Source organism: Anser brachyrhynchus, assembly GCF_964034855.1.
Source record: "Anser brachyrhynchus genome assembly, chromosome: 19".
Taxonomy (NCBI): Eukaryota; Metazoa; Chordata; class Aves; order Anseriformes; family Anatidae; genus Anser; species Anser brachyrhynchus.
In genome coordinates this window covers 2,865,324-2,888,288 of record NC_137712.1, presented here as the reverse complement: position 1 = coordinate 2,888,288, position 22,965 = coordinate 2,865,324, and the positions used below count along the sequence as shown (strand labels likewise).

Sequence of the window (22,965 nt, the reverse complement as noted above, 5' to 3'; positions counted from 1 at the left end):
GTGGCTTCTTTTCACACTGTTTTTCTTTCTTTGAAAACAGGAGCGGGAGGAGGGGTTGTATGTTGGCTTGTAGTCTTGGAAACCGAAGCCGAGGAATATTGAATGGAAACCCAAACACGAAGCTGCCTATGAACTCCGGGCCTGATTTTGAGATAGGATCTGCAGAAACGACGCGCGCTGCCTGCGGCTGCCCAGGAGCCTCCTGTGGCCGTACAGCACGGGGCTGCAGTGCTCGGAGACCTCGAGGCCCAGCACAGCTCTCGTACGCTCCCCGAAACAATTCCCAGGTGCCGTTTCCATCTGGAAGTTCAGCTGATAAAATATTGCACATTCATGCTGATAGAAGTAGCCACAACAAACGTAATTTGAGGCTACTGACTTAATTAACCTTGGCCAACACTTCCCCCTACTCCCCAGTTCTCCACCGCCTTTTCTCCAAAATATCTCCCTGGCCAACACAACCAAGTTAAGGAAGCTCAAAGCAGCCATGTGCAAGGTGGCAAGTTCTGCTTCTGTCCTGAAGAAGGGTTAAAGTAGGTCTTTTTATTATTATTATTTTATTTTTTATTAGTATTAGTTAGTTCAAAAAAATACTACCTTTCCCTACAAACCTTGTCCTTGATTATTTTAGACCATCCTAGCTACACAAGCGCTACTACTCTTTGCCAGCCTTACCATTAAATATGGAGCAACCCATCCTAATTTAGCTCATTAGAACTCTCTATTATTATCTTTTTTTCATCATTTGAGGACCAAAAAAATCAGCTGACAATTTGCACGGCAGAAGCGATCTGTTTCGGATTAGCAAAGTCTTGATATTTCTCCAATTCCCGTTTCTGTCCCAGAAAGGGGAATCCGTTTCCTTATCAAGAAGGCCGTGTGGCTGACGGCCTCGGAGATGGGTCCCTTCCAACTCGGGATATTCTGTGAGGATCGGGGAGGCTGTTCCTGGAGATGAGGATCGGGGGAGGCTGTTCCAGGAACGCGAGAGCCTCCGCGGAGCCCCGTGCTTGGAAGGCGCCACAGCTCAACGCATTCCACACGGACACGGTAATGCTCGGCCGTGCTTCGCGCGCTGCGGCACAGGGGGAGTCGGTTCTCGTTCGAGCCCTCTCCGAGCAAAGCGATCTACCAAAGGGCACAGTGAAACAAAGGTATGGTTGTAATTAGAACGAGAGTAGTTAAATCCGACGTTCAGCTGTTTTATGCCAGCTGTGCCTTTAAAAGGAAGAGCATTTAGGCGTCGGGTTTCATGTCTTTTTATTGTTTATTTAGTATGAATTTAATCCGTATCCTTTTTTTTAGGCTTAACTTTCTTTGCGTGCTTCCATGCAATTGCATAAGACATGAAGAGCTTGTAAGTGTTCTCACAGCTGTGCAAGGTTTATATTAATGGAGCCGTTACATAATTTTGACACAGATATGTTATGTACACGTCTGCAGTTCCTGAGCTCAGCTCAGAAAATACCACTCCCCCCACCCCCCAAAAAAAAAAAAAAGACAAAAAAAAAAAGACAAAAGCCCATTTTATTCCAGGGACAACATGAAAAAGAGTGAAGACCTGGGTGTACTGGTGGCTGTGTGCACGCAGCGCGACAAACGTGCTGCTTTCACGAGCTCTCACAGCTCAGCTTGCCTCTGCCTCCTGCAAGGCTGGCCCCTACCTGCTGCAAACGAGCAAAGCTTCGTCTGTGTCGTGTCCCCGGGACGCTGCACAGCACCAAGTGGCACCGGGCACTGCCTCCTCCCCTTCGCAGGCCTTTGCCACCCAGGCCTGCACCATCCCCAAAGCTGGCTCCGGGCAGTGCTGCGCTGGGACGGGCCCCGGAGCATCCTGCCCTTTCCCTGGGGTACTCGTCCGGCCAGCTGGGAGGCCTCTGCCTTCCTGCAGTGCTCCCGTTGGCTCTGACCTCCTGGCTGGAGTGGCACTGGGGCCCCACAGTCAGTGAAATACTGCCTGCTTGCAGGATTTGAACAAAACCAGTGGAGTTGTTAGCGGTACAATCAGGCTAGGTAAAGGCATGGAGGCGTCGGGTCCCTCGCTCAGCTGGCTGCAGCCCTCCACCTGCGCATGCACACACACACATTTTTTCTCCTCCCTGCAAGCACATCTCCCCTCCCGCACACACGTGCTGTCTTCTCTCCCACGCACTTTCTCTTTCCCCAGCTTTCAGCCACCCACGGTTTTTCACCGTTTCCCCTCTCCGTCTGTCGCGCCCAAGGAAAACCCTCCCGTTTACCCGCAGGTGATAACCGCTCTGCGGGGACGCGTTTCACAGAACCAGCGGGAGCGGAGCACAGGGGCAGCCGCCCCCCACCACGGGCAGCGACCCCTGCGATAAAAGCCGCCAGGTGAATCCCCACGGGAGAGGCAGCGCCCCTGGCAGTGAGGGCTGAGGAAAGCTCACCCAGGTATGGAGCGGCTCCGACTCCCATGGCAACGAGGCAGAGCTGCCACTATCTTAATCTGCAGCGATCTGGAGATCAGCGGCCTCCCCCCTCTGCTCTGCTCCAGCAGCCGGAGGCTCTGAAAGCAGCTCGCGGGGCCGATGGTGCCACTCGCTCTGCTCGGGGCCCTGCTCCAGCCGGGGATGGGGGCGATGCTGGAGGCCTTGAGCTGTGCTGGGCACGAGCTGGACGGGCGGGAGGGGGGCAGCAGCCTCCCAGCCCCTCTTTGCATGGTTGGGGCGATGCTGGGGATTTGTCTGACCCATTTTCCTTTCTCTCAGCCTCCTGGGGAGGAGTAGCACTTAAACGGGTCAACACTGAAGACGCAGCTCCGTTCAGGAGGTCCTCACAACCCTTTGTTCAATTCTCCAGCATGTCAGAACCCCATCTGCTGGGTGACACTCCTTCCATACAAACGCACCAACTTCCAGAGGCAACAACACGATGACCCCGTCGTTCTTGGCACTGAGACGAGAGCAGAGACTTTAGGGTTCGTTCCCAAAGTTTCCACAGATTCCCTGCAGGACCACAGGCGAGCCACTTCATCGGCGCGCCTCTCAGTTGTCTGTCGGCATCCTCGGGTCTGCAGGGCAGGGGCTGGTTGTCACCGGGTCACCGGGCAGCGGCAGCACAGCTGGCCCCGCGCTGTGTAAATAAACCTGCCTGGTGCTACTGCAGGAGGAGTCAGCGAGGTTTGCAGCGGGGCTCGGCTGTTCCTATAGCAAGCTGCTGTCATCATACCTCCAGGTTTTCTGAGTCAATTCCCGATTTTACAGCTAAAATAATACACAAGCCTTTTTTACGTTAGTGAGCTTTATTTAGGAAATAAATAAAATGTTAAGAAAATATGAATGATTGTAATAAATACAGCACTTGTCAAAATTGCACAGCTATGAAAAGCGTAATATTTTTAGGCATATTACTCCAGTGTGGTTAGAGGGTCTGGCACATAACTGGAAAAATAACTTTCTGTGCCTGAAAGAACATTTCAAACACGGAAGAGAAAAAAACTACGGGGGGGGGGGGGGGGGCAAAGAACATCCAGTTCCTTCCCAAACAACCTTTGACAGATATTTGTTTATGAAATTTTTTTGTTTTCTGAAATCTGATACTTCATCACAACTAATTATTTAAAAGGATGCTGTCGAGATAGAAATGAGAGATGGAAAAATCTGTTCGTAAGTCAGCAGTCCGGCTGGAGGTTAGTTACAGCACATGACATTTCACCAGCTCTACCAGACAGCTGCTGTTTCCATGGTTTGCAAAATATCAGTGGACAAACAGTTTCTCCTTTCCCTTCTCATGCAGTGGGCACAATATTATCTCTCAGTTTTGAGTTTTCAAGTGAGACATGGGGAATATTGCAGAGGAAAAATGAATATAGTTGCATAAATGCCTTTCACTCATAAATACACGCTTGCCTCTGTCTGCAAGATCAGGCCTTGGGTTTGTGCACTACAGTCCCTCTGGCCCTGGAGAATGCCTTGCAGTCCTGGACGAGCAAGCTGTGCTGCTGGCATGAGTTTGCTGGAAGTTCAGAAACTGCTGCACCAAAACCCAACTCCAGTGATTTTGACAATCAGTTGTTAAGTAGGGAATAAAGAGCATGACGCTTGCTGTTTTGGAGGATAGGTTTAGCATTTGAACTTCATACATTTGCAAGCTTGACTTGATTGTAAAAATAGCCTCTATTCATTCCTTGCCTCTATTTAAAAAAAAAAAGGATAAAAACATTTCTAGTAGATATTTCCATTTTAGCATGTAAAAAGAAAAATCAGAGCACAGAAAAATAAATAAGCAGGAAAAAGATCAGTGCTTCCTAATTAGTCACTTGCCTTGAAGTTTCAGAAGACACTGAACACTTTAAAACAAAGCTACTGAAGGGTCCTTACCACTGCTTGACCCAGCGGCTCTGGACTTCCCTGGGATTAACCCTCAGAGCTCCACATTTGAAGTGGGAAAGTCAAACTACTCCTTTCAGAAACACTGGAGTTGATTTCCCCCAGCCACAGTGTATCTGGTCACATTGCTGATGCAACAGTGCATTTTTTTTACAGAGCACATAAATATAGGACTAAAATAAATAGCAAGAAATAAGTCATCCAGTAGAAGGATTTCAAGCTACAAACGCTATCCACAACTCATTGCTTTCAAGGTTACCGAAAAGCACAAAGACACCCAAATGGAGCCTCAGCGGAAGGGAACTGCCCTTGTCCCTGGCAGGGAACAGCCAAAATCCCACCCCAGGGCTGCCAGCCAGGGCAGCTGAGAGGTGCACGGAACCTCCTGGAAAAGGGAGCCGCGTGCCTTGGTGCTGCTGGAGGATGTGGAAAGCTCGGCCTCACCTCTTGCAACCCTGCAACCTCTCAAGCCAAGGCTGCCAGATGCGAGCTCGGGCTGCACTCTGCCAGAGTGACACACACACCTGGGCAGGCGTGGGAAGGAGCAGCCCCTCTCTCCGCATGTGAATCTGCAGGGGTGCGGCTGTAATCTACATCTAAGGGAGGAGTATCAGCTGTTTCATGAAATAATCACAGTTCTCACATGCAGTAGCACACTCCATGTGGCACTGGGCAAAGCGCTCAGCATGCTCAGCAGTAACTGTCGCTAGCGGGCAGATCCGGTTGATCTGAATTAATTCAGTGCAGCACAGGCTCAGGCTCTCTGGATTTTGAGTGCAAATGAAAACTAATACGATGTCTCAAGCTGATGGTTTTTTTCTCGTAAACTAATGAATTTCAGTGGGCGATTTACCAGACACCCATATTTCAAGATTTAGGAATTTGTTTCTATAATGCATTTAAGGAAAAGTGTGTCTTCTTTCACATAGGCATATTTAGGTGACTGTAATTTGGTCAAAGGGAGGAACATGGGACAGCCACTTGCAACATTCATATCATTCACTGGCCTCTGAAAAGAAGCAGAAGTCAAGTCTGGGCGAAATGCATCAATAATATGTTCCCTATTATTTTGGTCAAGCAGCATAAATGTAACCTGAAAAACAGAATGCAGCAATGATGAGTTATTGAACCGAAAAACGAACCAGAAAATATCAGAGACAAACACACAAACATGCTGCAAAAGCATCTGGATGCTCTATTTATAATTAAATGCAAACTATAATGAATGTTTCACAACCTACAAGGTCAATTAACGTGAACAAGGGAGATTGTAACAGTTCCCAAATTAAATATTTAAAACTTTGCCACCCATAAAATAAAATGAAATAAAATAAAGTAAGTAAGTATTTCCTGGTAGAGAATTCTACAGTGCAAAGACTTTTTTTTCTCTCTCTCCTGACAACTTAAACAAACCCCAGGTTTGGTTCCAGTCATTACACTCATTCTGGTGCTGTGGTTTGGAATCAAAAGAAACAGCTCTTGCTGTATGTATGTATGTATGTTGTATGTAGAAGACACAACCTAAATATCAGTATAGGCTCTCACCATTTTATTACCACTTTTATTAATTCACTGTTCTTTAGTTGGAAATGTAAAATACAGATAATACTTTTTTTAATACAATGAGGATTGAGAACTTTGATTTCTATTTTTTTATCTGCTAGATGGTAGGACGGCTATTTATATGAAAGGCTTACAGAATCATTACCATACAAAGGCAAATACTAGAACAGATCAGAACCCTGTGCGTATTTCCACTGTCTCTCTAATCATTGTTGCCCTTATCAGATTCCACTTATAAAATGAGAAGAAAAAAAAAAAAAAGAAAAAAAAAAGATCAGGATAATGTAAGACGTCTATGGCACATTTATAAGTGGAACTGTAACCTCACATTTGTAACACCTGCGTTTCAGGCAGCAAATCACAATTTTCTTACCAACTGATATTATATATGTATAGCGAGAGCGAGGAAACATTGTGTCTCCTGGTTTATCCCAGGTGGACACAGGTTGGGATACAATAACCTTGAAAGTGCAGAGTTATTTCAGTATTCTGGAGTTTGAAAATCCTTCAAGGCAAGTGTTGAATCTCAGTAGGAGCAGCTTTCCTTGAGTGCAAATCACTCCACTCAGTGCCAAATTACTACCCAAAATCAGAGTGTGGCTTATAAGCCATCAGAGAAGAAAATGGGAAAACGCTCCAACTTCCACTAAAGTCAAGAGAAAAAGTTCTCTTGAGTTCACTGGGAGAAGTAGTGGGTTTATGCTAGGATCAGATATGAAAAAGTTGCCCTTCTTACCTTGTGTCTGAAAGGCCAAGGGAGCAGAGCATCATAGTCTCCTTTCATAACAACAAAGAACAGTGACACATGGGTTCCTTTTCCTGTCCCATCCCCATTCAGATAAATCCGCAGACAAACCTTGTAGCCATACTTTGCAGTGTAGAAAGCTGAAAATCAGAACTCTTCATTAGTAAAACCTCCTCTGAAAATAAGACAAAATGACTGTTTTGGCATATGCAAGAATATTTGTGTTATGTTTTGGTATTATAGAGATGAGGAGAACACACAAATCAGTACAGCTAATAAGCAACGAAAATCTAGTGGCTGGAATCCTTTTAATGACTCATACCTTGGTGAAAATTACCTGGTGTTAGCCACAGAAGGATAATTTACCTAACCAAATTACTTCTCACATGGGAGAAAACTGCAGCAGAAGACCATTCAGTACCATCAGGCACCAAGGCTGTGGATTAGACAACAGAGATCCAGCAGATGTCACTGCAAGTAGCTGCAGCGGAGGGCAAATTGCAAAATGAAAGCCCAGAACAGAACACAGCTCTGTGGCAGAGTACATCACAGCCGCCCTGAATACCAAGCAGGAGAACATGAGGTCTTCACACAAACAGCATCTTAGGAGCTCTCCTTAACAGCTACCTGAAGCTATTTTAAAGCACTTCCTGTCCATGAGCAGAAAGGAGCGTCATTCTAGAGAAATCAGTGGGTTTTCTAAAGGACCAAATTTTGCTAACACATGTATACGTCGTGTTTTACCTGGTGAGTACAAACTGACTGTTCTTCCCGTCACAGAGTCCTGTAACTTCCGGCCAACATCTGTTATTTTCCACAGAAAGACCCCGTCGTAGGACGCTTGCTCAGAGAACAGAAGACTCTTATGAAGATTGCTGAGGCCTGCATCCTTCTGGGTCAGGCACCGGTGCAACTCTGCAATCTAGAAAAAAAACAACACAGTTCTCAATCAACCCCACTGCCCAGGCTGATGTTCTGCAAAAGCAGCAGAACAGTACAAATGTCCTCACGTTCTGAAGGGTTTCCTTTGATTTCTTTCGGCAAATTCCTAACATTTACAACTCTCGGGAATAACCAGAGACAGAACTGCCTAAACACAAATTTAGATAAAAATTTTAAAGAGACGCCCATTTGAAAACTTATCCAAAACGAGAAAAGGATCTTGTAGATGTGTCCAGAACTTAACCCTTCACAGCTTCAATTCCTGTGCTCATTTCTATCCCCATCTCTACATCGTCTCTCTCTGACATGTGTTAAGTGTGTCATCTATACAGCAAGCACACAGGCAATGTTTATCCTAAATATTTACCTTCAGTTCAAGGCCTCGTATTATATTTTGGTCAAGTTCACTCTGTCTCCGAAAGGCTGTGATTTCCAAGTTAGAGGTTTCCACTTCCTTATTGAGCACTGACACGATATTCTCAAACACATGTAGCTTATTTTCTAGCTCAGAAATCACTTTCTCCCTCACAAGTTGCTGCAGAACAGATTCATCTTCAGGAACAGATGCAGGAAAACAGTCTACTTCCAGATCGCCATTGATTTCCAGACTGCCTGGGATCTGCAGATCAGGGATGCTTTTGTCTGCAACATTCACATTCAGCTGTGATTGTGGGATGAAACCATTTGCAGCTTTGGAAACAGTGCACAAGCTTGCCTTCAGTTGCTTTATGTGCTGCAGCAGAAGCAGCATGTGGGCCCCAACTGCAGTTTTTTCATGCTCCTTCATCTTCTCTTTGCTTCCCTGTAAGAAGACATGATTAATACTCTCTATACAGCTACCATAACTGGCCAAATCAAGCCATGTTCCCTCTAGCTTCTTGGGAGAGGGACAGGGATGGGAGGACTGCAAGATACAGGCCCAGCTACAGAGCAGCGGACTCTCTTCAGAGATATGGAGAATGGAAAACCAACAAGCCCTCTAATGACCTCTAACCCAGCAGAATTGTAATAAACATCCATTTTTATCTGAAGTCAATGCACTGTGCAGGCCAGAGAGCAAACGGCATCTTAAACATGCTGTGTAACCACAACGGTTCCAACATCATCTCTCCTGGTCTACTAAAAATGGGTACATTTCTCACTTTCCTTAAAGATACATTTCAGTCAAGGACTAATACCCTGAACACAAAGGCTGGCTAGACCAAAGGCACTGAGTTGCATGCCATCTGAGGCCTTCCTGAAGGCAGCAGTTTCACTTACCCTAAATGAACAGCCAACTTCAGAAAACCGACATCCATCCTTGTTGATCAAGACTGTAGAGTGGTTCTGCTGAAAAAAAAAAAAAAGAAAAGGCAATAAAATAATCAAATACCAATTTCAATTCTTGTATCTACCTACTAACACCTTGGTCCCATCCCCAGCAGCTATAAATCAGGTTAATTCAAGTCAAGGCATTGCCACAGCTTACAGTGTCTGACCAGTTCTGAATACTCATTGATAAATCAACCAAGAGTGTGGTGGATTGGAAGTTACTTGGGGGCAATCCGGCAGTTGAGTGCCTTTCTAACATACTGATATAACAGAGTTTAACAAACCACAGTGATTCCCTAGTAACAACTTGTCATAAATGATATGGCAATAAGCAAGTTGGCCCACCACAGTCGTGCACACAGCCACTTTTACACTCTTCCTGCTCTTACAGAAAGCACAGAAGAGCTGCGTCTTGCAGCACGCCCTGGGAATGAACGGATCTATTGGACCAAAAGCTCTGGCTGGCACAAGAATTTAGTTCCTTTCACAACCAAAAGCACCTATCTTTAAATACACTGTTAGACAGCATATTCTTCTTTCGGTCACATAGGTCTTCCTGAATACTTGAAAGGAAACGAACACTTCCCTGGCTTTGGCAGACTAATTTAGTAAGTTAATTGTGGGAGCAGAGAAGAGAAGCTATACACGAGAGCTATGCTGGGATGTAAAAAGCATCCAGATATAACTGCCATACCTGAAGATGTTCTCAGATGATCATTTAATCTAAATGAACAAGTGATATTTTCATGAATTGAAATAAAGTTGTACTGCTTTCACTCATCTTTTACCTACCTTTTCCTTTGATGATGTTTCTGTTTGCACACGTTTCTGTTCCCCACATAAACTGCCTTCACATGAATGTTGCTGTCATTAAAACAAGAAGAAAGGAATCGAGTACATTATTAAAATCACTGAGTATCTTTACTTAGGAGTCTTTGAAACATTGCTTCTGTTTGGAAATGCTACTCCTATTTCACAGAAAATGAAGGTTAGAGGGGCTTTTCTACAAGAAATTCTGTGGTATGGAAGAGTTTGCAAGAAGTTTCTTCCTTCCTTCCTGGAAGGCGTGGATTTAAGGAAGAGTAAAAGAAAGGAGAGTAACTTCCATAGGAGCACTACAAGCTCCGCAACACACGGTGCAAAACCCTGTACCCCTGTTCAGACAGTGACCACTCTCGACCTCACTACTCAATAGACTGCATTGTTTTCAGGCTTCTTTTCAGACAAAATAACCTTCAGAAGTGTGGGACTAAAGCACATCTCTTAAAAGTGGGTGCTGCTGTCCCCTCTGCAAGGAGCTGGTTGCACAGGGGACGGATTCAGTGGTTTCTTAAGCTCAGCTTCTCATCTGATCACGCAGCTCAGCTCAGCAGGTATGTTCAGTGACACATCTCCAGATGCAACACCCGTTAAATGAAAGCACAACGTGTGATCTGTTACTTATGAGGCCCTGAGTTCTTGGAAATTACTTACAGATGCTTTGCAAGGTCATCCTGGGAAATCCGATACAAGATTGGCAATGTACAAGTCTTGCCCAGTTCAAACCATAGCATGTACAGTCACACATGCATGTGTATGTACACACATATGTACACCCAGTGGCATGCAGGTGGATTATGGAACAGAAAGCAAATACATGGGAAAACCAAATAAAAACTCTTCTTCCATTGGCTTCGCATAGTTTGCTTAGTGTGCAGACCCTTCTCAGGTTCTGCTTATTAACATTTTGAAGGCAGGAATCCAAATTTTCCATCATGATGTAGTAATGCAAAATGCATTAGTGCTAACATGAGACTTCCTGCCTTTCCTGGCTTCAAGGAGGGGAAAGTAATCCTCCTGCCATTGGTTCAAACTACAACTGTAACTTGTGTATTTAACACAGCAACTGTCAGCTTTCAACCCAAACTATACAAGGGGGTTACCTTTAATCTTTATAAATGCCTTTGCCTGCCAGTACATTTCCTATAGTCTGGAATTTTTTGTTGATAAAGCCATTTCAGCAGCCCTCAAGTCCTTCCTCTGCAGAGTCCTGAGGTTTCTCTTTTGATCCCCAGAAATACAGACAGGTTTTTTTTCCACTCTTTAATTTATTTTTAAATACTCTGTATCCTAGGTATTGCACAGTGTGTGTCTTTACTTCTTACTTGCTGCTCTTTCACTCCTTCAGATCCCCAACTTCCTGAAGGGGAGAGAGGCTGGCGGAAAGTTTGTTTAAAATATGGGACTGCAAAAGTCATGAGACCAACAACTGATTGGCTAAGATGGAGAGAGTGAGAGCGGTGCCCCAAACTTCCCGTGCTCCCGGAGGACTGTGGATATACACACAAACAAGCAAAATTCATATGCCACATAACTATAAATTTCATAAGGCAGATCACATAACCAGCAGAATTCCAATTTTATGAATGCTAACTAAGGCAGGCAGTGAAAGATCAACATTTCAAGGCAAATCCCCTGCCAAGGCTTCCTAACTAAAAATTAATAAGATGACAGCTAAGCAGAACGAGGGGGAGGAAAACAGTTTGTCATTGCAGGAAAATGAAGCCTGCTGAGGTAGATCTGCAGCGTCACAGAGCTCAGGAAAGAGAAAGGTGCTCAAGGAACAGACTCAGCTCAAGTTCCACTCTCCTGCTTGCCTCTTTCACTCTCCTGCTTGCCTAATGCACTTTCAGAAGGTTGCAAGGGATTAAGTGTTGCCACCTTCTGGTATCTGCAGTCTCTCCGAAACAGACACTGGATTTACCACTGGTAAAACGTGCCTGGGTCCAGATACTCTTCTCTCTCCATAAGAGTTGCTGAGACATGAAGAGCACATGCAAAAGCTTTCTAAGAAGCTTGTTTTAGCCAGAGTGCCTTCTTCGTACTCCAGAAGGACTGGTACCCCCATATGTTGGGTGTAGCTCATGGCTCAGTATTTGGAAAGGCTTACATCTGTGCCAGTTACGGCATATAAAGCCACCCACTGCTATTTACATCAGACTACATTTCTGAGGTATTCACAACGCTCCTGCTATGTAGGTCTTAACATGACTATGCCCCTATTCCAGGACAAAGCTCCAGGGCTGGCAACTATTCTCTCTGCATTATCTGAAGGGCTCAATATTTATTCTGCCCTACCCTAGAAGACCGCTGTCCCAGCAACACCTTCCGAGACGAGAGCCCACAGGGTCACAAACTAGGTGGGGTTGGGATGAGAAAGTTTGCAGAGATTTCAAATCGAAACACATGTAGTGGTGTTAGCAAGGGTGGGTCTCTCGTTCACGCTGCTGTTGCTTTGTCCCAGGAGTTTTTAAAGATTGAAATGCCCTAAACAGAAGGTGATGCACTTCCACCTCGAGGCTGAGAAACGTGCCACTGATGCTGTATCTTTGGCAATCTCTTCGCACAGCAGCTGATTTTCTACCACTTTTCATCTGCCCCACCACACCATTTCCTCCTTCAGCAACACAGAACAGTTTCTGTTAGCTCCTTTGATGCCCTCAGACCACTCCCAGAACTTGTACCACTGCATCTTCAAAAATGGGGAAAAATAAAGAGCAGCTTTAAAAACGTTAAAATGAGCCCACGAAGTCACTTAAAATCTGCAAGTACTAATGCAGATTGTTGCCCTGCTTTCACAATGTTGAGCATCAACTGAGAAATTCATTGCATTTAAGTAAGAATGCAATAGGTTTCGCAACATAAACTTAAAAGTTTGATGATCAACTACAATTTAGTGAGAAAAAATATTTGTTGTTTTAAAGAGAATTTTGAGCAAATGCTGGGGACAGACAAGTGTTTTTAAAGATATATAAACACACACGGGGGATATATACATCTTGCAAGTCCCTGTCACAACAGTGGGAAACACAACTTAAACATAAAAAAAATAAATAAAAAATGTTTAAATAGTCACAGAGAAATTTCTGGCAGAATGAGTTCTTATGCTTCCTGGTCTGTATGGACATTGCTGCTAATTTTGAGATCTATATATTTAAACTTATCTAATAGAAATACCATCTGATAAAAGGAAAAAAAAAAGGCAAGTTTAGTTTGAATTAAAAAAAACAGACTCTTTCAACATCTCTTCCCTGCAACTGTCTGTGGTTCTGGATGACATCTACCTCATACTGGGAGACACGCTTTGACACTGGAGCTAAAATGTGGCCTACCCGAGCCCTGGATGAGCACACAGGTATTTCCCTCTCCCTGCTGTAATATCACAAGCAGACTATCAAATACACGTCATTTTTCTCTCGAATACATGCACGGAAAAAATAGCAAACGCAGAAGAATTAAATGTTCTCCACATGCAGCAGCATTCATGACATCGGGATGAAAAATGTCATGATAGATTACTTAAGCAATTAATATAAAACCATTATTTGAAACAAATAAATGTTCTTACTTGGTATTCACTACTGGATAGGCTCCGCTTGCACTTCTGACACATTGTCACATTATTAACACATCCGTTTTCCAAATGATCTGCAAGATTCTTTCTCATTACCATGTGTCCACAACCAGTGTGACAAGGGATTAAAGCATATTCACATAAACTCTGATGCTCCTGGAAGTTAGAAGTTGCAAACCAAAATGTTAACTGCAGATAAACATTTCTCAATAAATAGCTTGCATTTCTTCTAAGCTTGGGTAAAGTCCCACTCTACAGCGTTACCAAGATTACCGTTGAAAAATCCACCATCTTTACTGGGGCTTTTTTGATAATTCTAAACTTTAAAAAAAATAAAAAAAATAAAAAAAAATCCCACAACTTTTGATAAATTCAAACATGAGCTCTCTCTTGAACTGCTCTGACTGACAGGATGAATGTGGTTAGCCTGCTGACATCTCTATGTAGCATAAAAGAATGGCCATCTGACACCTATGTAACAGTTAGGATACAACTCTCCTCTATATTTTAAATAACTTTAAAAACTTTTCCTTTTCATTATTTGCATCTTCTCATCTCAATAAGGAAAAATGTCAGCATCATCTTTTGTGACTACATCCAACAGGTCCACTTTCATTCTTAAAAATACAGTATTCCAACAGAAAATATTTATTCTGGCCTCTTCTACTGAAACTTTGGCACTGTGTCACAACTGATTTTGTCTTCAGAGGGAGATGGCTGTCCCCTACAGAACTGGCTCAGACGTGCCAATTTCAATCACACGCTCAACTTTCAAATTCATTTTGCCATGTATTCGTGCTGAGAGGGGCTCCAGTTCTCAAAACTATGAAGCTGAGCAAACTGGGCAGATTTTTTTTTCTTAAAGAGGAATGAACTCAAATAGAAAACTTGTGCAAAATTAGCGAAGACAAGAAAAGGCAGAAGCACCCCAGATGCTTATCAGATTCACAGGCATCCATGGTACACAGCAGACTCCCTGTTACAAATACAGAAAGGCACCCTGTTCCTACAGCAGTGGTCCAAAATAAAGCTGCCTTAGCATCATGAGATTTATCTCCATTTTTTCATGATTCTGTTTTGCATGTCGGATTCACAAACCTTGTCCATCTAAATTTTTTATCTGGGGCATTTCACATCTGCCTGAAAAGAATGATGAATGCATTCAACCAATTGGAATCATATGCACAGGACGAAATTATTTCTATTTTAAAAAAATACTGAAGAATTGCTCATAACAATGTCCTGGAAATTGAAGTATTTTCATGCTACTGCTTGTAGCATCTTTGAATTTAAATAATAAGTAAGCTCTATGGAAAATAAATATAATAAAAAACCATAGCTGACACATTCGAGCAACGTTAATTTCACAATCATTCAGGATGTTCTGGACTCGATCAAAGCCCTGTTAATGAGATGTTTTGAGATACTCTGTTGGTATGAATCATGATATCTTTGTTGATTCTTGTAAATTTGCACTAATCTGTGTTTGCTGAGAAACTAGATTCATTCTTCTTCTGTCCACATTCAAGTAAAAGCACATGTTAATTTAAATAAATTGCCTTTAAACGTACTTCAAAATTTTTCATGATACCAGACCAACTGCATCCGGGGGTCACGCAGCGTACTTTGAGTTCAGAAATCTCTTTATTAATGGCAGCATCACCAAAAGCCTGGAAAGTAAACATAGTAAGGAAAAATCACTGGTCAGAAAGTACTCCAGCATGCATTTTTGTGGTAGGGATTATCAAGACTTCAGATCTCGATAAATCCCTTCTTTTTTTGTTTCATTTACTCTACTACCATAACACTTTCCGATTTAGCAAGTATTTTGGTGTTAGTAGAGTCAAATAATTATAATTTCTTTGTTATGATTCAAAAATAAATTATTTGATGCAATATAAATGTATTGAAAAGAGCATAGCCAACTATAGCTTTTATTTCAAGTTCCTTTTCACAGAAGCCTGAAATACATCACGTGCAATGAATGTGCTGATGTGATCCTAACTATAGGGTGCTGCCATGTGCGACTCTAATGAATGCATTTCATTATTGGGGTCATTAACACCTCCTAAAGTGCTGTAGAGAGGACTTGGGTCTGTTCTGCAGTGAGACTACATTTCTCAGACCAGGCTGTTTCCATTTAGTATGGCACTGTGTACTAAAGAAATGTAAACCACATGTGAGATTTTTTTTTTTTTACTGCATAGTTGTTGTTTTTTTTTCTTACGCTGTGAAGAATTGTGAAATTATTCTGTAAATGATGAAACACTACACATTTTTAATATTACCTCTTGCACAATCAAAATAGGTACAGTGACACGAGAACAAGACAGTGGTAAGTACACAGTACAGAGGACAGCAGATTTCCTTTGTAACCTAACAAAGAGCAAGGTAGGAATTGGGGCCGGGGAGGGGGTCTCTACATATAAAGGGGGGAAAAGTATTTACAAATGATGTCCACTTTTCTATGAAGTTACTGAAATTCTACATAATGAGTTAGAAAAGTTAGCAAATAAAATTATCAGAATCAACATTGCTGTTTGTTTTTTAATCTAGATACGAATGTTTGTAGTCATCTACATTCGTCATATTAAATCATATAAAAGAAGCACAACCAGCTCTATGAATGGTAACAAGGAAACAAATTTATATATGCAGAGTCTATAGAAACTCCTTTCCTCTTCTCAGCCCTTAAGCAAAGTTTACCTCTGAAGAATTTCTGCGCACAGATCGCAAACAACTCCACAAACAAGAAATCAAAAATAATAATAATAATAGGCTGTACAAACACACGTGTGGCTCCATCTGCATGTATGGAAGATATTATGTAGTAAGCTAGCAATTAGTGAAAGCATACCAGCCCCAGCCTCTAAAATATTCTAGTCTAATTAATGAGCAAATCAAAGAAATTCAAGTTATCAGGCACATGGTGGCTTTTTCCCCATGTCATAAGAAAAAAGCTCAAGGAATTTCCTGACATTACTAAAGAGATCTTTTAAAATATATTTAACTACAGGGACAGTCCCAGCAGTGCCAGGGTTTCTTACTGCTGTGTGCATTCCCTGTGCTTTTTGTTTCACACTTGTAGTTGCTAAATCACTCTGGACACAGCTCAGTTAAAAAACAAGTTAAAAAATCCTCCTCTCTTCTTTTATCCGCACAGGTCACTGCTTTGAAATACCCACAAAAGTTCTTGCCCTCATATCTGGGAACATAAGCTTGCACGGAACTTTGTTAGGGGCCTGAGTCAGACCCTTGTACTGTAAATGAGATGACTCTCACTGACACAAAAGTGTTCTGGGTCAAACAAAAGGAAACAGAAACTATTTCTCTCTGATTTGCTATATTGTAGTTGGACGTCTCCCTCTCATTTTAGCCATTTCAAAGGAAGATGTTGGTGCAGGTGCTGCTGGTGGCTGTTGTGGGACACCACAGATGCCTGGTCCTGTCTGTCCCAGAGCTCGCTGCAGCTGAACCAGGATCTTCCACTGCTCTAACACAGCCAGGAGGGGAGAGCCACAAAGGGGTTCGAGCTCAGTGCAGAGTAGAGAATTGTCCCCTAAGCAAGCTTCATGAATGACAGCAGATAGGGTGTGAGCAGAGTCAGAGGAGGATGCCCCCCACTCCTCTGACTGACTTCAGTGACGGATGCACAGCAACTGATCCTGATGAAGGGCACCAGGGCAAGGCTTGAAGTACATGTAGTATACCAACGGTTCATAAATTAAGAATATGACAGGGAAGGTATGGGAGATCATGGGATAAGATAAAGCAGATACACCTCTTGACAGGCCCTTTTATTTCCTCTTGTGTAAGTATCTTATTTAAAATATAAACATATAAACAGATAGCATAGGGAATAAACATTAAGCAAAACCACAGTAAAGGTAAAGCAGAGATTAACCAGGATAAGAGAGGGAGCAAAAAACAAACGTGCTATACAGTCTTTATTACTCATGTTGTTCACAAACCGTGGATCACTTGTTGTAAATTGATCAATACAGGCAGATCCTCATGCTTTTGTGGTGACTGACTTCATGTGGACTCTCAACAGGCATTAGAATCTGCCCAGGCAGATCAGTTTGCAAGAGTGGGGCCCTGTTTACTGTAACCCACCCACAGATTTTGCAGAAAGTCCCAAAAGACTTAGGGAGAATCCTGCACCAGAGAAATCCGAAAGTTATAAAAAAATAACAGTCGACATAGAATAAGAATTTCATAAGGGTTTAGCTCTATCTATCTGTGGTTCCATGATGCATGAAATTCTGTTACCGGGAAATTTACTGCAGAATTGAGGATTTTTTCTGAGATCTTACTGAGTTCAGTGTTAAATGCAGATTCATTATTTTGCTGCAGTCAGTTATTATATTTTGCCTTTTACCTCACTGCCAGCTGACTCTTGGGTTTCATTCTTTCCTAACAAATTTAGACAGAATGTGTATCTCTTGGTATTCCTGCCTGGAATCGGAAAGGAAGGAAGAAGATGAGCTGGTACTGAGCCCTTTGTTTGTATTCAGGATAAAGAATAGTGCAGTGAGATGCCTGGAAAATCACCTAACAGCAGAAGAGATCTGCACCATTAAATTACAGATGAAACAGTCGCCAGTGCATAATTTTTATCAATGACTACGTTCAGCTCTAAGTTTTCCGCTCTTTTCTCCAGATATCCTGGCTGTCAAAGCACGCTCCAGGCAATTCAGCTGGCTAGCCCATACTCCAGCTTCTTCTCTGAGAGAGAACTCTAACCTGAAACTTCGGTAACATGTTTGAAGGGTACAGAGAAACTTGCCACCCCGAAGTGGGAAAGCCACTAGGATACTTACTAAGGATAGTAAGTAACAGCTAAGACATATTATTACAAGTAGGAAAGCACAGGTTCATGGAAGGCAATAAAGGTTAATTACACAGTGGGAAATTTTACACTGCAGAACTGAACGGACTTGAAAAGTCCTAAGGATGCCGTTACACCTTTTAAAATCAAAATCTTTGGGAAATTCAAATGACTGAAGCACAAGTTAACATTCTCTCCTAAATTATAATCTAATGTTGACTATGAAGTAGACCAGGCAGTGATTAATGATAAGTTAATGAACTGTTTACTACAACTTACCCTTTCTTCTGCCAATAGGCTTCCTTCACTTAAAGTACTGGGATCCTCCTCTTTACATTTCTGGCAAATTGGATTTTTATTGTTTCTGGCAAAAAGAAAGAAGAATAAACAATCAATTAGTTAACTGTAGTTTAGGATGTCTTTATATACACACTGAAATAAATTAAAATGTGGAAGTAATTTCTACTCAGAATCCCTAATCTTTGTTCATTAAAGGGCCGATTTTTAAACACGCTGAGGTAAAGAAACAAACGAAACCCCTGCTATTCCATTCCTCGAGATCAGAACTAGAGCCGTACATTTTATCTGTATTTCAGCAAAGCAACAGCAGCTTGGATCATGAAAAACAATAAAGCTGGGAACCTATTTAGCCAGGACTACAACCCTGTCACTGTATCTTGACTGCTACTGTTTTCCAAAACATCAAAGCTCAAGTCAGCTCACATACACAGACATGTACTGCAATTTCACCTCCCTCCTGTAGGGCAGACAGGAACTTTTCCAAAGGCTCTGAATCAAGGTGTAATTCTTGAAAGAAAAGGGAGGACAGAAGCAGGTATTCCATCATAGCAAATGCCCACCTAGCTCCTGGTTTTCAGGCTCTCCAGGAGAATGCCTGTCATTGTTTGTCATTAATGGCAACAGCACCTTAACATGTAGTGATCTAGCTGAGTTACTAAATTTAAAGCTCTAAGATAATGTTTATTAAAATCCCATCCCATCACTTACCAAAGGACTGTAAACTCCTATGGTAGTACTAAGTCAGCCTTGCACTAATTGTTCAAAGCTAAATCAGTACCAATTATGTCGCAATTACACATAGGAAAACCAACATCTTTCAAGCTCCGTAATCCAGCCTTTCCCACCCCGAAGACATCCACGCTGGAAACAAGGAAGGAGGCAGAGACCACCCTGCGTTCCCTGGAGGTAAGTACTTCCAGACTGTACAGTGTCTACGGACCAGTGGGCCAGGCAGCCACAGACTCTCACCTACTGAGCACAGTGGCACTGCACAGGGTACTTGCAGCCACAGAATGGGTCACAGCAGTGTGGACCTACCGTACAATCCACGACAGGCAGGCTGAGCAGTACCTATGCCCACAGAGCGTTTGCAGGGCTTTCTTCAGAATATTGTTGCAGTTGCTGCACAGGTACTTCTGATCAGGTGCATCTTCACAGATGTTAGTGGGATATCCAAAAGGAAATTCATTTTCATCAGGAGAAGAGCTGAGGACATCCTGCGGGCCTCTGCTTGATTTCTCAGCCATTTGAAGTCAACTACTGTCAAAGATGAGGAAAAAAAAAAAAAGGTGCTGAAACAAGAAGACACGCTCACTTTGATGTAAGAGAACACATCAGGCATCAAAGCCCTCAAAGCAGCTCCAAACCTGTGTAGCAGTCTAGTGATCTGTTTAATTGAATCTGTAGCTGACATGCGTGACTAAATGTCACAGTGGGGTTTGACGAGGTACCAGCAGGAAATTACTGTACAGATTTAAAATTTCCCTGAAACACAATATGAAAATGGACAATACTTTAAAACAAAAGTCCAGGGTTTTCTTCCCACAGTTTTTTAGTTTGTAGAAAGATGAAGTAAACAGTCCCATCATCTTGATCCCATCTGTCCACAACACACAAAAGAATTTCCTGTAGAGTAAATCCCCAACAACATTCAACTTCCAGCAGCCCAAATTTGAGATTATGCTTTATAGATGCAGAAATTGAGCCACTGATATGTCTTTAGTGATCTTCCTGAAGTTATACCACTATTGGCAAAATGAAAAAGGAAATCACAGAAAGCTTAACACCTGTGCTCTAACCAGAAACACCTAAAGCCACACAAGAAAAGGTATAAGGCATGTTCAGTACAGGTTTCGGTTAACGAGAGCTGTGCAGTTGAATACTTTCAGATATTCAACCAGAAGTGATTCTGGTGGTCTCCACAGTTGATTGGAAAGTTCAAGACAGGTTTTTACCCAGGGGCATGGCACATTTGGAACATAATGAATCTACTGAAGACTTCATGAATCTATTTTTTCCCATGACAGTACTGACATAAAATAACCTGTCTCAGTACCAACTCTGACTTTACCAAAAGTAATACTACCAAGCCTGAAAACAATGGAATCAATATTTAAGTCGATTGGACTTGTTCAGGTTTGCGCCCCGTGGGTGCCAGGTTGCCCTGAGCAGACTTGCCTTGCCTACATGTCCACACTGTGGTTCTGGGGCACGCTCGGGGCACGCTGCAGACCCCTGCACTGTGTCAGCACACAGCGAGAGGCTGGGATGGAAGTGGTTGCAGCTGCCACCTTGTACAGAAAACCGTAACGATGGGAGACCCAAGTTCAGCTCTCTCCCCTGTGTCAGAGGACTCGGACTGACATCTCCCACCTTCCCTGCACCGCTGCAGCCAATTCGGACACTTTCCACACCTCCTGTGTAAGCTGCTCTCTATGTGGGGATGAACTGCCAGACCCGTTGGGCCAGACAAGGAACAGAAACCGCGGTGTGACTCTGACACGCAGTGCACAGGGCATCCCCAGGATTTTAAATACCTCTCTTTGAACAGCATTTTGTTTTCTGGTTCAGGCAATTCACTTGGCCTCTCTCTAGGCACTGGAAAGGGAGGCTAGCAACGAACACAGGGCTGCCAAACCTCTCAAGAACCAAAAAAAATGAAAGCCTGCAGTGCTAAATGTGACAGAAACCGCACCCCTAGCTAATGAAGCTCTGTTACAGGCGTAACTGATGGCACCCGGTGACAGCAGGCACAGCGGAGGACCGCCAGCCTTTACGCTGCCAACCACCCACAGGCTTTGCAGGGCCGGCCTCCTCCTTCCTCCTCCTCCTTCCTCCTCCTCCTCCTCCCCTCCACTCCACCCGCCAGGCCCGAGGATGCCGAGGGGCAGCGGGCGGCTTGCCCGCCCCCACAGCCCCTCAGCGGGGCCGGGGCGGCCTGAGGCGGGGCCCGGGGCCCTCCCTCCCTGCCTCCCGCTCCCCTTACCTGAGCCCGCGGGGGAGGCCCGGGCCGAGCCGGGCCCCTCGGCACGCAGCGGGCGAGAGCCGCGGGGCCGGGCGGGGAGCGGCGGAGGTGCCTCGGGCCGCCCCGGCGGGGGCGGTGGCGAGGCCGGGCCCTGCCCGCCGGGGGCGGCTGTGTGAGGGCGGGGAGGCGGCCCGGGGAGCCCCGGGGGGGCAGCGGGGGCCCGGCTGCGGGCAGCTCCGGGCCTCTCCCCCGCCAGGAGCCGGGGGAGTGAGCGTGTAAAGGCCCAAGGGCTCAAACTCCCCTCAGGACAGCTAAGATGAGGAGCGTGTTAGTTCTGTTGGCGGAGTTAGTTCCTGAAAGCGGTGCCGTGACGGCTGTGTGACACTGCGACCTGGCCCCGTAACGCAGAAAGTGCAGCGTGCCCAGAGCAGGGCTGGAGTGAAAGCTGCCCTCTGAGTACCTCCGTCTGCTCTGCCTGGGGGAAAACCCGGGTGCTCAAGAGTAAATCTGGATGGTTGAATTTCCTCCTGAAGCCTACTGGGGATCCTCCCCATGCCTCTGCCCTCCAGCTATTCTCAAATGCAGATGATATTTATAACAAGCTAACACAAGGCCAGTTAACTAAGGTATGCAAATCCTTTTCAGATGCTCATGGCGCAGTGAAGATTTCTACAAAAGGAAGTTTCACTATCAGGATAAGGCAAGTTTGCACTGAAATCACATGCTGCAACCACACCGACTATGATTCAGTCAGAAGAAGAGTTTCAGTTGCAAATCTGTTAGTTCTTCCCTGTGAAAGAAATTTGGGAAATACCACTGGGGGGGACTCCTAGCTGAAAACTAAAGGTAAAAGGAGGAGCTGGTGCTCTAGATGCTTCGCTTGGTTTGCTACGCTGCAGCACTTAGAGCAGCGTTTGCATCCAGGTAGCTTATGCCAGCCTACAAGGTTATTTATCAGTAAGTGTCTGCCTGAACTCTGATACCTCCGTTAGTTCCACATGTGGAATAGCTGCCCTGCATGACTGTCTCCCCCACATAATTGCAGATTACCAAATACAAAATTAACCAGAGCTGTATTAAATAATAGATTAGAAGGGGGGGGATCTTCTGGGAACAAGGGAGAGCCTTCATTCACGTAAGTGAACTATACGCTGTAGTGCTTTGTTGCATTGCTAGAAGAAACATCGGAATTAATTCCTGATTTTTTTTTCTCCTCACATTGTTATGAATACATATTCATAACAATATTCATGTGTTTTCACAAAGAAAAAAAAGAATATTCATCAACTCTGCTCACACAGCTGTGTGTGACTCAGCTTGTTTGCCTGGCTGATATAGCAACATGTATTCATTTCCATGTGTTCCCTTACTGCGTGCATGCTGGGTTTATTGAAGATTTCCCAGCAAAGAATTCCATTAAACTTCTACATTTTTGTCTCAAAAGGGCAATGTCAAGCAACAGAGGAATAAACAAAGCATTTTTTTGAGACTTCAGAAGGGCAACTTAATTTAAAAAAATATATATCCAAGAAAAAAATAACTCTAAAAAGATGGCCAGGTCTAGGG

At 43.8% G+C, this 22,965-nt stretch overlaps 1 protein-coding gene and 1 long non-coding RNA gene across 5 annotated transcripts; one reads left to right on the top strand and one right to left on the bottom strand.

The window, feature by feature from the left end:
* The first annotated feature begins 722 nt into the window (after positions 1–722).
* On the top strand, positions 723–4,222 carry LOC308180416. Its single transcript, XR_013940942.1, has 3 exons — positions 723–1,154; positions 2,247–2,412; positions 2,730–4,222. It is a non-coding gene; the product is annotated as an uncharacterized lncRNA (long non-coding RNA).
* TRAF1 (TNF receptor associated factor 1) lies at positions 3,244–22,273 on the bottom strand. 4 transcript variants are annotated; one of them, XM_080562044.1, is made up of 11 exons: positions 21,860–22,273; positions 19,473–19,694; positions 18,414–18,498; positions 14,875–14,973; positions 13,298–13,459; positions 9,703–9,774; positions 8,860–8,928; positions 7,967–8,401; positions 7,402–7,579; positions 6,649–6,797; positions 3,244–5,442 (listed from the first exon to the last, which is right to left on the bottom strand). In XM_080562044.1, the coding sequence occupies exons 2-11, from the start codon at positions 19,679–19,681 to the stop codon at positions 5,224–5,226; spliced, it is 1,677 nt and encodes a 558-aa protein (XP_080418170.1). In that variant the 5' UTR covers positions 19,682–19,694; positions 21,860–22,273; the 3' UTR covers positions 3,244–5,223. The 4 variants fall into 4 exon arrangements, with proteins under 4 accessions (XP_080418170.1, XP_080418171.1, XP_080418169.1 ...); XM_080562045.1 differs by lacking the exon at positions 21,860–22,273 and adding an exon at positions 21,421–21,795 and having other exon boundaries at positions 8,860–8,925; XM_080562043.1 differs by lacking the exon at positions 21,860–22,273 and adding an exon at positions 21,421–21,794 and having other exon boundaries at positions 19,473–19,691.
* Positions 22,274–22,965: the final 692 nt, after the last annotated feature.